At 37.1% G+C, this 15895-nt stretch overlaps 1 protein-coding gene across 2 annotated transcripts in view; it reads left to right on the top strand.

Annotated features, from left to right (window-relative positions):
• LRBA (LPS-responsive vesicle trafficking, beach and anchor containing) overlaps positions 1-15895 on the top strand; it is a 944588-nt gene that overhangs the window by 107925 nt on the left and 820768 nt on the right. For both annotated transcript variants that reach the window (XM_006870875.1, XM_006870876.1), the window contains exons 2-3: positions 6126-6357; positions 6561-6661. In XM_006870875.1, the coding sequence (XP_006870937.1) occupies positions 6126-6357; positions 6561-6661 (333 nt within the window). The remainder of the gene's footprint in view (positions 1-6125; positions 6358-6560; positions 6662-15895) is intronic.

Genomic DNA, 15895 nt, shown 5'->3' with positions numbered 1-15895 from the left:
TTCGTAACCACTACGCTACCAGAGCTCCTTATTATATGTCTTAGTGAATGTCTTTTAGGGTCCGTCCATCCTGGGGATGCTTCTTGAATGCTTATCTTTTCACTTTTCATGATGTTAGGAAAATTTTCTTTCAGAAGTTCTTCAACTATCTCCTCCTGTTCTGGAATGCCAATAATTCTCATGTTTTTCTGCTTCTTGTTATCCAACATGAATCTTGGGCCTTCTTCTGATTTTTTTTAAAAACCGTTTTTGTATTTGTTCTATCTTAGTAGTGTTGAGAGATTTATCTTATAGCTCACTAGTTCTAGCTCTATCTCTTCAGTTCTATTCCTTTGCCCTTTCAATGTATTGTCCATTTCTGATATTCTGTTAATCATTTGGAACTCTTTCTGTGCGTTTTGAATTGTTTCCAATGCTCTATCTTATTTGATTGTTCCTGTAGCACTTTCCTGACTTTTTCCTTGTTTTTCTCAACTGCATTGTATAGTGTTTTGATATCTTTTATAATCATTTTTAGGAATTCCTTCTCAGGCGTTTCCAAAGCCTGCCTATCTTCTAGTATGGAGTGTCGGTCTACTTCCAGCTCATTTGCCTCAGTCACTTTATCTCGTTTCTGGACGTGTGCAGATATGGTCATCTGCTTCTGCTTTTTGGCATCTTCAGGTTATCTGTGGACTTAATACTTAGATGGGTATGTATTTTGGTATTTTTTGTGCTTTCTGAATGCCTCCAGGTAGATGTGATCAGGAAATGGGTTTCCCTTTCACTCTTCTTCCTAAGAAGTTTCAAGATACCACTGTTGATCGTTTTGACGTAACTTAGGATTTAATTTTCGGCCTATTTCCTCTTTTGTCTGCTTGTCCTGCTCCACAATACCCGTTCAGGTCTTTTTTCTAGTTGTAAACAGTTCAAGGCTGGCTGTGGCCGTTTGGTTTTAATTGGAAACTTGTATCTTTAAATTTCGAGGAGATCTGTGCGCATGCGTGGTTGAATACTCCGAGGGTAGGGATGGGGTGCCCACTAGCTCAGGCACCCCTATAGTCACCAGAATGGAGGTGCACAGACAGCAAGGGACCAATGAACAGCTACCAAAAGAGAGGAATGTCCACACCTTTATCTCAGCGGTTCTGCCAGGTGTCTGTGGCCTCTTCGATCCTTCCCCCGCGTGGTCTCACCCAAGATGGCCGCTCCTGGAGCAGCCAAGCGTCTTGGACTAGAAAGCAATAGATTTCTTGCTTCTGCCACAAATTCCCCTAGCTGTGAACCTTCCATTCTTCTAAATATTCCTTTATATGTGGTTCAGAGTTCGGGGATCAGCCCCTGAGCCTGCTTAGTCAGGTATTCTGTGTTCTTGGCGGAGCTCCTTTACTGCACTTCCACCCGATCTGCCACCCGATCTGCCATCTTGTTTGTTTGTCTCTCTTCCTAGTACTTTTTATTCCCAAATGAAAATACTGTAATCACTTTTCCTCATACAATTTTATATTTCTATAAGCTGCTACTTTTTTTGTTTTTGAGAATTTCTTACATTTTGTAGCTTCAATTCAACTTGTAGTTTTTAAAATTTAGACATTTCCATGATTTAAATCAATTTTGGCATATGATGTGAAATAAATATTAAAATCTGCTTTTTAAAATAAAAATCATCATAATACCATTTAATGATTGCAGGTACAAATAATTTTTTCTACTTATGTATTTATATTATTTCAGGAATTCCAAACTCTATAGTTACTGCTTTATTTTCAGTTTACTTTTATTTATTTTTTAAAGTTTTATTGTGAATTATGTGATACTTTACATGGGAGAATATTAATTTTACAGTCATCCTATCGTATATTGTTTCATTGCCATGGCTACAATTCCCTCCATGCATCACCAACCAACCAAAGATTACATCCTACAAGACTGCCCCTCCCCCCTGTTTCCGTGTCTCCTTCCTGCCCCCCCACCCCCACCCCCTTGTTCCTCATCACACAGGCCCTCTCCCTCTCTGAGTCCAGAGTCTCCAGCTGCTCCATCTCTTCACATCATCATCTCTGCCTCCATCTCAGGGATCACTGCTTCTCTAGGTAGGATCCTGCTCTCCACTCTTCTCCCTTCATGGTTCCATGGACCTCTGCTCCTAGACTGCAAAGTTAATCACTTCCTGCTCCTAGACTGCAAAGTTAATCACTCCCTTCCTTGCCACAAAATGTCTACCTTTACATTTACAACCCTCACAATCAGTCCTGATAACACTTATTCACTAGTTATCCTTGTGTGGCACTGGATCACAAGGTTGCTTTGAACCACCAGGTCAGTGGTTCAAACTCATTAAGCATTCCTTGGAAACCCTATACAGGGTCTCTGTTAGTTGGAACCAGGACTTAGCATCCACAACAACAGTTGTCTGAGGATTCTCTTCTTGCCCCCAAACTCTATTTATACAGAATTTCCCTTGGTTATTTTCATACATTTTATTTCTAGGTTGAAATTGAAATCACTTTATCAGGTTTCAGAAAAATATTTCATTGCATTGAATTTATAGGTTAATTTCTGGAAACTTAACAAGATTTAGATATTCCTAAATACCAGCCGCTTCGCGGGAGAAAGATGAGGCTTTCTACTCCCGTAAGGATTTACACCCTCGGAAACCCTGTACAGGGTCGCTATGGGTCGGAACCGACTCGACGGCACTTAACAACAACAACAACAAAGGAGCTCTGGTAGTGTAGTGGTTACGAATCGGGCTGCGAACCTTAAGGTCAGCAGTTCGAAACTACCTGCTTTTCTGCAGGAGAAAGATGAGGCGTTCAGCTCCCGTAAAGTTTACAGCCTCGGAAATCCTGTGCAGGGTCGCTATGAGTTGGAACCGACTCCACGGCACACAGCCACCACCATATAGTATATGGTTTCTATAGTATAATTTATTTCAGCTATTTTAAGGAAAATGGGACATTTCATAGAATTGGCATAATTTCTAGGTGGACTAGGGAACAATGCGTGTTACACTTCATAACCAGGACCACGAAGCCAGGAGAACTGACTCAGTCATACCGAGAGGCTGTTTTAAAGAAACCTACTTGTGATCCCTGCATACTGTTTGGTATCAGTAATCCTGAGAATTGTACACTCAAATCTCTTCCAGAACTTTCCTGGAAGAAATCAGTGCATTTACCGTTGTGCTTGCCAGGAGTTCATATTTCCCGGCATGTAGATACTGTCTCAAGTTGTCTCATTTTTGTTTATTTCCATCTAATGCAACTTTACATCTTTTGCAGAATCTAGGTCTCTGGCTCTAAGGAGTCTTAATTGCTCTCTAATTCTGAAACCTCTTTGCTTTTCTGGAGTAAATTATGCTTGGTTATATCTATTAATCTTTTATGAGGTATTGATTCAATATTGTAAAGTTTATTGTCAACTGTCATCTAGGTAACCTCCTGACTCATAGTGGCCCTATGCTCAATGGGATTGACCATTGTAAGCATAGTGTTTTTAATTGGTTGAGTTTTCTGAACTAGATTGCTAGGCATTTCTTCCTAATATACCTTAGTCTGGAAGCTCTGCTGAAACCTGTTCAGCTTCACAGCAACCTGCAAGCTTTCAGTTAAGACCGGTGGTGGCTGTTCTAGAGATGCATTGGCTGGGAATTGACCCCAGTTCTCCCATATGGAAGGTGAGAATTCTACCACTGGCAGGGTAAAAGGTTAACATTCCTCCTGCTAATTGAAAGATTAGTGGTTCAGGGCTACTCAGAAGTGTTTTGGATGAAAGGCCTGGCTATCTGTTTAAAAAAAAAATCAGCCACTTGGGGAGGTGAACACACTTGTACTCTGATACACATAGGGTGACTGTTAATTAGAATTGATTTGATGGCAAATGGTTTGTATTATACAGTTTATTTTCTCATAATTCTTGTCTACCTTTTGGATTTAGTAATGATTAACAAAAAACTCCACCAAGTATTTGGGTAGGTTGAAGTGTAGATGAACCCTGTATGTAACTATTTCTGAGAGACATATTAAAAAAGAAATCTAATAAAATTGTAACTCTGCAAAAGTATTTCTAAAAGTATTTTTAAACATTTGGGTCTTTTTAAATGTAAACTTTTCCTCTTTGTGGGAATGGTGTGGTTGAAATGGCAAGGTAAGTAAAGATCCGTATAGCCTTTGAGATGGATTTTTCTGTTACTAATATCACTGGAGTCCTGGTGTGGTGTTGTGCAATAATGCATTGGACTGTCTGCACCACAAGGTCGGAGGTTTGAATTCACCATTCTCTCTTTGGAAACTCTGTATAGGGTCACTATGAGTTGGAATCAACTCGACACCATTTAACAATAACAGTATCAATGAAGGGACATCCTGGTGTGGTGTGGTAAGATAAGCACAGGACTGCTAACCAACCACAAGCTCAGTGGTTCAAACAATAACAGCAGTGTCTGTGAAATACTTTTAATTGATGACTGACTTTGGGCATGTGACTTACTATGTTTAAGTTACTCTGGTTTTTGCTAAGGAAGAGTGGACTATCAAAATGCATTGCTGTTGTTGGTTATTAAGTGCAGTTGGCTCAGTTCCAACTCATAGCTACCCTACATAGGTTAAATTGCTGACTTTGTGGTTCAAACCAACCTTGCATTTTATCATATTAACCCACAGCACTGCACCGGGAGTTCTTATTTTTGTTATCCAGTAACAAACTAGAAATTTGGTAAATACAAACTTCAAGTATTATATTTAATCTTTGAGACTTTTTTACCTTTTCATTTTTGTTTGGTGTTCTCCAACCTTGATTGCATAATAGAGAAGGGCATTGAGTTTGCTATGGGTAGTCAATAGAGTTGATAATTCATTAATGAAATTTTGAATTAGAAACAATTATATTTTCAATTAGGTCTTTGTTAGGAGGGCATTATGTAATTATTAATAAATCTAACGCATCTTATATTTGCTTTGGTTGAAAAACATTTTCATGTTTATGTTTTCAAGTCTGTCTTTGTGTGCTATCTTACCTGAATATATATTTAGAAGTTTTCTTTTTAAAGCTGTCTTTAAAAACTAATATATTGAGTGAAATTCATATACATGAAAATTCTAAGTGAAATGTAATAAATTCACAGTGTCGTTCAATCACTTCTTTGATTCAGTTAAAAAATATTTTCCACTACTCCAAGGAAATCCTTTATTCATTAAGCAGTTTCTTGCTAGTACTCCCTCCCTAGCTGCTGGCAGTCACCAACCTGCCTTTTCTCTCTGTGGATTTAATCTAACTGGATATTTCATATAAATGGAATTATATAATATATGATACTCGTCATTTGACTTCTTTTACTTAATGTTTTTGACATCCATTCACGCTGTATCTACGTATCAGTACTTAGTTCCTTTTTTTGGCTGAATACTATTCTTTTGCATGGATATACCACATATATTATCCAATTTTTTGTTGATGTACATTTGGACTGTTTTCTCCTATGAAAGTGCTGCTGTGAACATGCATGTACTGTTTGCAGTTCTTTTAAGTCTACACCTAGGAATAGGACTTTGGGGTCATATGGCAATTACGTACTTGGTTAATTTTTGAGGAATTCCAAACTCTTTTTCACAACAGTTCAGCTTCTTTTTATTCTTACCAGCAAGGTATGAGGACTCTTAATTGTTTTACAGTCTCACAAACACTTGTTAATTTTGTTTTACTCTGCAAACACCCCCACCCCCACTTAAAAAAAAAAAATAATGGTTATGAAGTAGTACCTCATCATGGTTTTGAATTGCATTTCCTAATGGACTCTGGTGTTGTCCTGTCAGATGAACAATGGGGTGCTAACTGTAAGGTGTGTGGTTCAGAACTGATTTAACAAAAACAATGACTATTGATCAGTTCAACATTTTTCCTGTGCCTGTTGTCCATTTATTTATTTTGTTTAGAGAAATATCCTTTCAAGTTATTTTCCCTGTTTAAATTGGGTTGTTTATCTATTTGCTTTATTTTGATATAAAAGTTTTTTGTTTTTTTGTGGTGGGTGTGGGGTACAGAAAGAATGTTTGTGTCTAGTTACTGCCAAACTACGATTTAGTAATGTATGTATAATTAACCAAGTGGTAATGATTTTATTTTTATTTTTTGTTTTTCTTTGAAAGCTGGTAGGAGGACAGTTTGATTTGGAAATGAATTTCATTATCCAAGAAGGTGAGAGTATCATCTGCATGGTGGACCTACTGGAAAAATGTGACATTACTTGCCAAGCAGAAATCTGGAGCATGTTTACCGCCATTCTGAAAAAAAGCATACGGAATCTTCAAATCTGTACTGAAGTAGGCCTTGTTGAAAAAGTGCTTGATAAAATTGAAAACGTTGACAGTATGATAGCAGGTATGAATTTTCTATAACAATGTATGGGAAGAAATAACACTTGAATTAAAAATTTTACTTTTCTTAATGTAGTCTACAGCATTTATTTAAGGAATATTTGAGCATCTACAGTGTCTGAACCCTTAAGTAAACATAGTATATTAAATCCATCATGAAATACATATACCTTAATTACTTATTTATTGTTGTGTTTTGGTTTTCAGATCTTTTAGTTGACATGTTGGGAGTGCTGGCTAGTTACAATTTGACAGTTCGAGAATTAAAGTTATTCTTCAGTAAACTTCAAGGAGATAAAGGACAGTGGGTAAGAAACATTTAAATACTCTTTGGTATTTAAAAGTATCCCTTTTCCCATATACATTAGCAGCTTTGTAAGTAGCTGAAAATTTATATGTATCGGATAAAAGTTGATTTTATGGTAAGAGATAAATTAAGATAACATTTACAACCAGTCATGACTGGTCACAGGTATGGACTAAGAGAATTGGCACTTTTAGGCAGGATAATACATTTGGTCCTTATTCAAATTGCCAATCTTTAAAATATATATTCAACATTTATGTAGAAAAAAGGGTAGAGAAAGAAAACTATATGCATCAATTCTGTGAATCTGAATAGGTAGTTCTGGCCCTCAAACTTAAATGAACAAAAGCTTGTCAATTAGTAGGATTCACCCTTCTTCTTGTAATTTACTGGTCCTTTGCAAATGTGGTAGTGATGGTGGTAGGGAACATATTTTGAACCTCAGGCTGTTTATCAAACTTTCCTACCAATTAGTTAGCTGCCCCTTAGAAAAGTTCAAGTAAATGTTATTTTCTCCATTTTTGTTACATTGCCAGGCTTATTTTAATGTCCTCTAGAAGTTAAGAGTCCTGGTGTAGCACTGTGGTTTAGTACGTTGGATTGCAATATTGGTTTGAATGGCAAGGTCAGCAGTTCAATCTTACCAGCCACTCCTTGGAAACCCTATAGAGGGTCACTGTGGGTTGGAACTGAGTTGACGCTCAACAACAATAGAGATTTATGACCGTATCTGCTAACTCAGTAGATCCTTAATCTGTCTCTGATTAGCTGTACCTTAGTTTATGATGTGTCTTGACTCCAATTCATTATGTTAAATTTATTAGACTTTTATTTATTTTTTAATCAAAAATCACTTCTCTGGCTGCTTTTGAGGTTTTGTCATTGATTTTCAGAAACTTGTTTTTCAGTGTGGTTTACTTTGTATCTATTTGTAACAGGGCTCTTGCATCTTTGGGAGCTTATATAATTTTTATAAAATTTTAGGGGAATTGGTCATTGTTTCTTTAAATATCATTTTCTTGTCTTGCTTCTTTCCTTTTTCCTTCTTTCTGGACTACATTTACACATATATTACCTCCTTTGATATTGTCCTTTAGATCTACTGACGTCTGTTGACTTTTTCCCCCCGTAAATCTTTTCATTTTTTGGATTGCTTTTATTTCTATACTTAAAGTTAATTGATCTTTTCTGATGCAGTCTGTTAATCATATGCATTGAAAGTTTAATTTCAGATATTATACATGTATGTTTTTAAATAATATTGTCTTTCTCAGTGAATGTTTATGCTATGCCGTAAATTAGGTTACTAATTTATAACATAATATAAAATATAACAGTTATATTTTTAACAATGAGTCAGCATTCTCTTTCATTACATTCTGTTCCTTCTAATTCTGGTACTCTAGTTTCCAAGCCCCATTATCTTGTCATTTTTGCTTTAAAGTTGACTTTTATTCTTGTATTGTTGTTAAGTGCTGTCAAGTCGGTTCCAACCCATAGCGACCCTGGTGAGCTTAAACTGCCGACCTTGCAGATTAAACCAATTTTGCAGCCTAGCGCTGTAACCCACAGCACACTGTAAACATGGGTAATTTCTGTGTTTTGTATTCTTCTCTATTAAGTTTTCTAAAAGACGATTTTAGAATAGTTTTGATTTTAGGTTAAAATAGTTTCTTAGGATGATAGACTCAGGCAGCCCTCTGATCACAATTGATTCAGGAAATCTGGAATTTGAAATTTTTCTGTTCTGTGTTTTCCTTCCAGTCTTTTAGGGTTCATCTATGTGATCTTGTTCAGAACGACCATTTGTAGTAGTTGGACACCATCTTGTTCTTCTGGTCTCAGAATGGATGAGGCCATGACTCATGTAGGCCATTAGCCCTGTAGACTAGTTTCTGCTCTGAGTCTTTTGAGTTTTTTGTTTCTGTCTTTTGAGTCTTCTCTTTCCGTCTTTCTCTTTTGCTCTTTACAAGTAAAAACCAATAGTTCTAATCTTTAAAGTGTACATTTTTATCTCTTAAATTCTATTTGGAGTCCATGTGTGGTATTAAAGGATATGTAATGGACTTCTAACCATAAGGTTGATGTTTCAGATCCACCAGCTCAGTAACCCTATGTAGGGTTGCTATGACTTGGAATAGACTTGATGGCACTTAACAGCAATAGCATGAAATTCTGTTTGGTTCTGTTTAATATCTTTATTTCAATTTATTTTTTATGGAGTCTTTTTAGCTTCTTCAGAATATTTTGCGTACTTATAATAGTTATTTAATATTTTTGTTTGTTCTATAATCTCTCTCATTTGCTGATTACTGTAATTTTGCTCATACTGATGAGCCATATTTCTTGCTTCTTGGACTAGTTTACGTCTATAATTTAGACCTGGAAGTCCTGATCTGTTGCGATAGGATAAGCGCTAGACTGCTAACTGCAAGGTCAGCTGTTTCAACCCACCAGCTTCATTTCTGTGCAGGGTTTCTATGCGTCAGAACCAACTTGACAGCTCTTAACAACAACAACAACAACATTTAGGCGTAGCCATTCATGAATCTCAATTTAATGACCTTAATAGATACTCAAACAATTTCTGGGTTTATATTCTTGTTGAGTTGGTTCCAACTCATTCTGACCACGTACAGGGTATTTGAGGAGCAGCTGGTAGTTTGAATTACCTGCCCTGTGATTAACAGTCCAGTCCTTACCCTACAGTGCCACACCAAGACTCTTGGCTTTGTATTAGCTAAAGGAATTATTTGATTTACAGCTTCTAGAATTTTGACCCTACCTTATTGAGTTTTATGATAGGTATGCATTCCTTGATATTAACACAAAGACTTAGTGCTGATCTTTAGAGCTTTTATATATAACTCCTTCCTATTCAATACTCTTCTCTGATGTTTTTAGCCATGCTTCTCAATTCTGTGAGACATCCAAATTTTGCATGGTTTTCCTTTCCCGTTGTATTATTGTTGTTGTTAAGTGCTGTTTAACCTGTTTCAACTCATAGTGACCCTGTCTGTATAGGGTTTCCAAGGAGCGGCTGGTGGATTTGAAGCACTGACATTGCAGTTCAAACTGACCTTGCGGTCTAATGCATGTCCTACAGCATCACACCAGGACTTCCTTTGTAGTGGTGTAGAAATTGCATCCATACATAATCTTGTTTATTTCATTTTTCTTAGTGATCACAATCCTGTACTACCTATTGTTCTATATATGAAAACAGTTTTGTTTCATACATTTTATCCAATTTTGGAGTTTTTCGCAGGTTGATAAGTTTAGGCTCTGGTATTATGTCAAGATGAATGTCAGATAGATCTTTACTGAGATAAGAAAGTACCAGAAAGATATTTATTTGCGTTTTATTAATTATGCGATCTATGGATTTTAACAAATTATAGATACCATTGCAAAGAATGAGAATTCCAGAACACTTAGTTGAGCTCTAGTGGAACCTGCAGATATAAAAGAGTGAGTCATTTGAACATAACAAGGTGATACTACAGGGTTTAAAATCAGGAAAGGTGTGTATCACAGTTGTATCCTTTCATCATAGTTGTTCAGTCTGTTGTTAGGTGCTGGTGAGTCAGTTTTGACTTATAGTGACCTTATGCACAGCAGAACAAAACACCATACAGTCTTGGAACCATCCTCACAATCGTTGTCATTCTTGAGGCCATTGCTGTTGCCACTGTGTCTATCCATCTTGTTGAAGTCTTCTCTTTTCCACTGGCCCTCCACTGTACCTAGCATGATGTCCTTATCCAGGTACTTGCCCCTCCTGATAATCTATCTGAAGTATGAGAGACAAAGGAACTCTCTAAGGAACGTTCTGCTGTACTTCTTCAACATGGATTTGTTTATTCTTTTGATGGTCCATGTATTCTAAATATTCTTCTCTAACACCAGAACTCAAATTCATCATTGCTTCTGCAGTCTTCCTTATTTGTTGACCCACTTTCACATGCATATAAGGCAATTGAAAATATTATTACTTGGGTCAGGTGCACCTTAGTCTTCCTCAAACTGATGTCATTGCTTTTGAACACTTTAAAGAGGTCTTGTTCAGCAGATTTACTTAACAAAATATGTCATTTGATTTCTTGGTGCTGCTTCCATGACTGTTGAAGGTAGATCCAAGTAAAACGAAGTCTTTGACAACTTCAATTTTCTCTCCATTTCATGGTGTTATTTATTGGTGTAATGGTGAGGATTTTTGCTTTCTTTTATTGAGTTGCAATCCATATACCGAATGTTGTGGTCTTTGATCTTCTGTGTTAGGTAGTTTAAGATTTCTTCTTGTATCATGTGCACATCACAGGTTGTTAATGCATGAGTCTTTCTTGTATCCTGATGCCATGTTCTTCTTCATATAATCCAGCTACTTGCCTTATTTGCTCAGCATACCAACTGAGTAAGTGTGCAGAAAGAATACACCCCTGGCACACGCCTTTCCTGATTTTAAACCATTTAGTGTCCACTTGTTCTATTTGAATGACTGTTCCACATGAGTTAAGTGTTCAAGAATACTCATTCTCCTCAATGCTGTCCATAGCTTGCTATGATCCACAGAGTCTTAAGCCTTTGCATAGAGATTCTGTTGGGTCATCTCTCTTTGGAATGGGAAATAATTTGGATCTTTTCCAGTCTTCTGCCCAGGTAGCGTCTTCCAAATTTCTTGTCATATCTGAGCCTCTTGTGCCGCATCAATTTATTGATAGATTGCATTTTGTATTTGATAAATTCCGAGTGCCATGTTCTTTGCCAGTGCCTTCTATACACCTTGCACTTCCTCCATCAATATTATTGGATCTGATTATATGCTGCCTCTTGAAATGGTTGAACATCGACCATTTCTTTTTGGACAGTGACTCTCTATTGTTTCCATCTTATTAATACTTTCCGCATCATTCAATATTTTGCCCATAGATGACTTCAGTATTGCAAATGGAGGCTTAAATTTCTTCTGCAGTTCCCTCAGCTTAGAAATGCTGAGCATGTGCTTCCCTATTGGTTTTCTAACTCCAGGTCTTTGCACACTTTGTTACAATAGTTGACTTTGTCTTCTCTAGTTGCTGATGAAAGGAGGCCATGAACTTCTTCAGTCTAAAACTTGCAAAAAAATGTATTACTAGGTACTGGCAATTAGGATGCAAAGGTTGGAAATAGAGAAAAAGGTTCAGTAGTTAGAAAATATGACCTTGGTGATAGAAATTATGCTGGAGATTGCATGATAAAATTTTGCAAAACCAGTGACTTCTTCAGTGTAAATACTTTTTAAAATGACATGAAAGATGACTGTACACATAGCTCTCAATTGATGGAATATACAGAAATCAAACTGACTGCATCTGAGGAAAGAGACAGTGGAAAAGCTCCATATTATCAGCCAAAACAAGGCCAGGGGCAGTGGAATAGAACATCATTCACTCATATGCAAGTTTAGGCTTAAGCTGAAAACAAGTCCACAAGAGGTAAAATATGACTTTGAATATATCTGACCTGAATTTAGAGATCATCTAAGGAACAGAGTTGAAGCATTAGACACTAAAGATCAAAGATGAGAAGAGTTATGGAATAACATGAAGAACACCATACAGGAAGAAAGCAAAAGTTTATTAATAAGACAGCAAAGAAGGAAAAGATCAAAATGGATGTCACAAGAGACTCAGAAATTTGCTCTCCAGTGTAGAGATACAATATCAAATGGAAGAAGTGAGGAGGTACAACAGCTGAACAGAAGATTTCAAAGGTCATCTTGAGAAGACCAAGTCAAATATTATAACAAAATGTCTAAAGATGTGGAGTTAGAAAACCAAAAGGGAAGAACACACTCAGTATTTTTCCAGCAGTGGGATCTGAAGAAAATATTCATGTCTCAACCTGAAAAATTGAAGGATTCTATGTGCAAAATATTGAATGATGCAAAAAGCATTAGATGAAGATGGAAGAAATATGCAGAGTTACTATACCACAAAGAAATGGATGATCTTCACTCATTTGAGGGGATCACGTGTAATCAAGAGCCAGTGGTATTGACGGAGGAAGTCCAAGGTACATAGAAGTCATTGACAAAGAACAAGGTTCCACAACTTGATGGAACACAAATTGAAATTTTTCAATAAACTGATATAGCACTGGAGGCACTCACTCATGTATACTGAGAAATTTGGAAGACACCTAACTATCTGGTCAAAAGACTGGGAGAGATCCATATTTTTTGCCCATTCGAAAGAGAAGTGACTGAAGGGAATGCGAACATCAGTGGACATTATCATTAGTATTGCATGCAAGGAAAATTTTGTTAAAGACAATAAAAAGGTGGCTGCAACCATACATTGACAGAGGACCTCCAGATGTTCATGCTGGAGTAAAGAGAGGGCTTAGAATGAGGAATATCATTGCTAACATCAGGTGGCTCTTGGATGAAAGCAGAGAAGACCAGAAAGATGTTTACCTGTGCTTCATTGACTACAAAATGACTTTCAGTATGTGGATCATGAGAAGCTATGAATAACATTGTAGAGCATGATCATTCTGGAACACTTTGTTGTGCTCATGAGGATCTTATACATAGACCAAGAGGCAGTTGTTTGAACAGAGCAAGGGAACACAGAATAGCTTAAAATTAGGAAAGGTGTGCACTAGGTTTGTTTTCTTTCTCCATACATATTCAGTCTTTATGCTGCACAAATATTCCGAGAAGTTGGATTATATGAAAAAAAATTGTGGCATCAGGATTGGAGGAAGACTCATTAACATTGCAGATGATACAGCCTTGTTTTCTGAAAGCAAAGAGGGCATAAAATAATTACTGTTGAAGATCAAAGACCACAGTCTTTGGTATAGGTTGCACCTCAGTGTAAAGAAAAAAAAATCTTCACCACTGGACCAAACAATAAATAACATCAAAATAAATTGGGAAATGATTGAAGTTGTCAATGACTTAATTTTGTTTGGATGAACCATCATCACTTTTGGAAGCAGCAGTCAAGAAGTGAAACGTCATATTGCATTAGGCAAATCTGCTGTAAAGTATTCAAGAGCAAAGATGATAGTTTGAGGACTAAGCTGCACCTGATCTAAGCCCTACGTATCTGCAAGTTTGCTAGTACATCAGGAAGACTGTGGAAGAATTGGTGCATTTGAGTTATGGTGTTGGAGGAGAATATTAAAGTACCATGGATTGTCAAATAACAAATAGATGTGTTAGAAGAAGTACAGCCAGAATGCTCTTTGGAAGCCAGAATGGCCAGACTTCTCTCACACTATGGACATAATTTCAAGAGGAACCAGTCCCTGTAGAAGAATATTATGTTTGTTAACGTAAAAGGCTTATTAAGGAAAAGAAGAAGACCTCCAGTAAGATGAAATGGTATAGTGTCAGCAGCAAAGGGTTCAAATGTAGCAATGTTTCCAACCTTTGCATTCTAGTCACCAGTAATTATCAACACATGTTGATTCCATGTTTGATAAATTTCAGACTGAAGTTTTTGGTAGAGTTCTTCAATTTCATCATCACTGGCTTTAGTTAGTTGATTTGTAAATTTGAGTAATAGTAATATTAATTGGTCTGTCTTGTTGGCATTATGAATATTATCCTATCACAGACAGCATAGTTGAAGACAAATTTTGAAATGTTCTTGTTGATGATCAATGTGATGCCAACCATCCTCAATTTGTCCGTATGGCATAGTAAACCATGTGGTTGCCAGATTCAAAATGGTCAATACCAATCCATTTCAGCTTAGTAATGCTTAGAAGTCCTGATGTGGTGCTATGGGTTAATGCTCTGGACTGCAGAGTCAGTTTGAACCACGAGGTTGGTGGTTCAAGCTCACCAGCCGCTCCTTGGATACCCTATACGGGGTTGCTACAGGTTGGAACTGACTTGATGGCACTTAACAACAATGCCTAGTATATCAGTATATCAGTGTTTGTGCATTCTGTTTAGTTTTTGACAATTTCCAATTTTCCTAGATTCATACTTTGTATATTTTATGTTTAAATTATTAATGGATGTTTAAAGCGGTTTCTCCTGATTTTGAATTGTGCCCCATTAGTAAATGAAGGTCCAGAAGGCTTTACTGCATTTACATAATCTCGGTGAACTCTGCTTTGAGGAGGCAGGTCTTATTTTGAGTGCTTTCCAGCCTGAGGGGCTCAACTTCTGGCACACTGTGTGACAGTATTCTGTTGTACTTCTTTATGTTTCAATAATCAGTGTTCTGGTGCTATCTGACAGTGTTCTGCTATTTATGTTTTCAGTGTGTAAATATTTGGACGTAGTCCGTCTCTCCTTCCTAGTCTGCTTCGTCTCGAAACTCATTTGAAACCTGTTCACCATGGGTGACTACTGGTATTTGAAATACCAGTAGCATAACTTCTAGAATCACAGCAACACACAAACCACCACAGTACGACAAATTTACAGACGAGTGTTGTTGTTGTTGTTTTTTTTTTTATGGAGTCCTTCAATATTTAAAGTGTAGGGTTGTGTTTTTCTTCAGCTCCCTAGTTTGAGAAGTACTGAGCGTGTTCTTCCCTTTTGTTTTTTCGAACTCCAGATCTTTGTACATTTCATTATAATATTTTACTTTGTCTTCCAAAGGTTTGCTTTGAAATTTTCTGTTCAGCTCTTTTACCTCATTTCATCTATTTTCTTTAGCATGTCTATGCTGGAGAGCAAATTTCAGAGTCTTGTCTGATACCCATTTTGGTCCTTTCCTTCTTTCTTGTCTTCTTAATGACCTTTTGCTTTCTTCCTATATGATGTTCCTGATGTCATCCAACAACTCCTCTGGTCTTTGGTCTTTAGTGTCTAATGCATCAGATATGTTCTTCAGATGTCGTGCTGTGGTGGCTTGAGTTGCTGTGATTCTGAGGGCTATGCCACCAGTATTTTAAATAACCATCAGGGTCACCCATGGTGGACAGGTTTCAGATGAGCTTCCAGATAAAGACAGACTAGGAAGAAAGAGTGACAAACTACTTCCAAATCGCTAGTCACTGAAAACTCTATGAATAGCAGAGAAACACTATCAGATACAGGACCGGAAAATGAGCCCCTCAGGTGGGAAGGCACTCAGAATGCAACTGGTAAAACAAATGCCAACACAAAGTAGAGTTGACCATGATGACGTGAATAGAGTTAAGCTTATGGGAGAAAAGCGCACAGAACCTTCGTTTGCTGATGGGCCACAACTCAAAATGAAGAGAAACAGCTGTAAACATC

The sequence above is a fragment of the Chrysochloris asiatica genome, unplaced genomic scaffold (assembly GCF_000296735.1).
Source record: "Chrysochloris asiatica unplaced genomic scaffold, ChrAsi1.0 scaffold00155, whole genome shotgun sequence".
NCBI classification, from domain to species: domain Eukaryota; kingdom Metazoa; phylum Chordata; class Mammalia; order Afrosoricida; family Chrysochloridae; genus Chrysochloris; species Chrysochloris asiatica.
The sequence above is the reverse complement of the archived record's forward strand: the minus strand, read 5'-3'. Positions and strand labels throughout refer to the sequence as shown.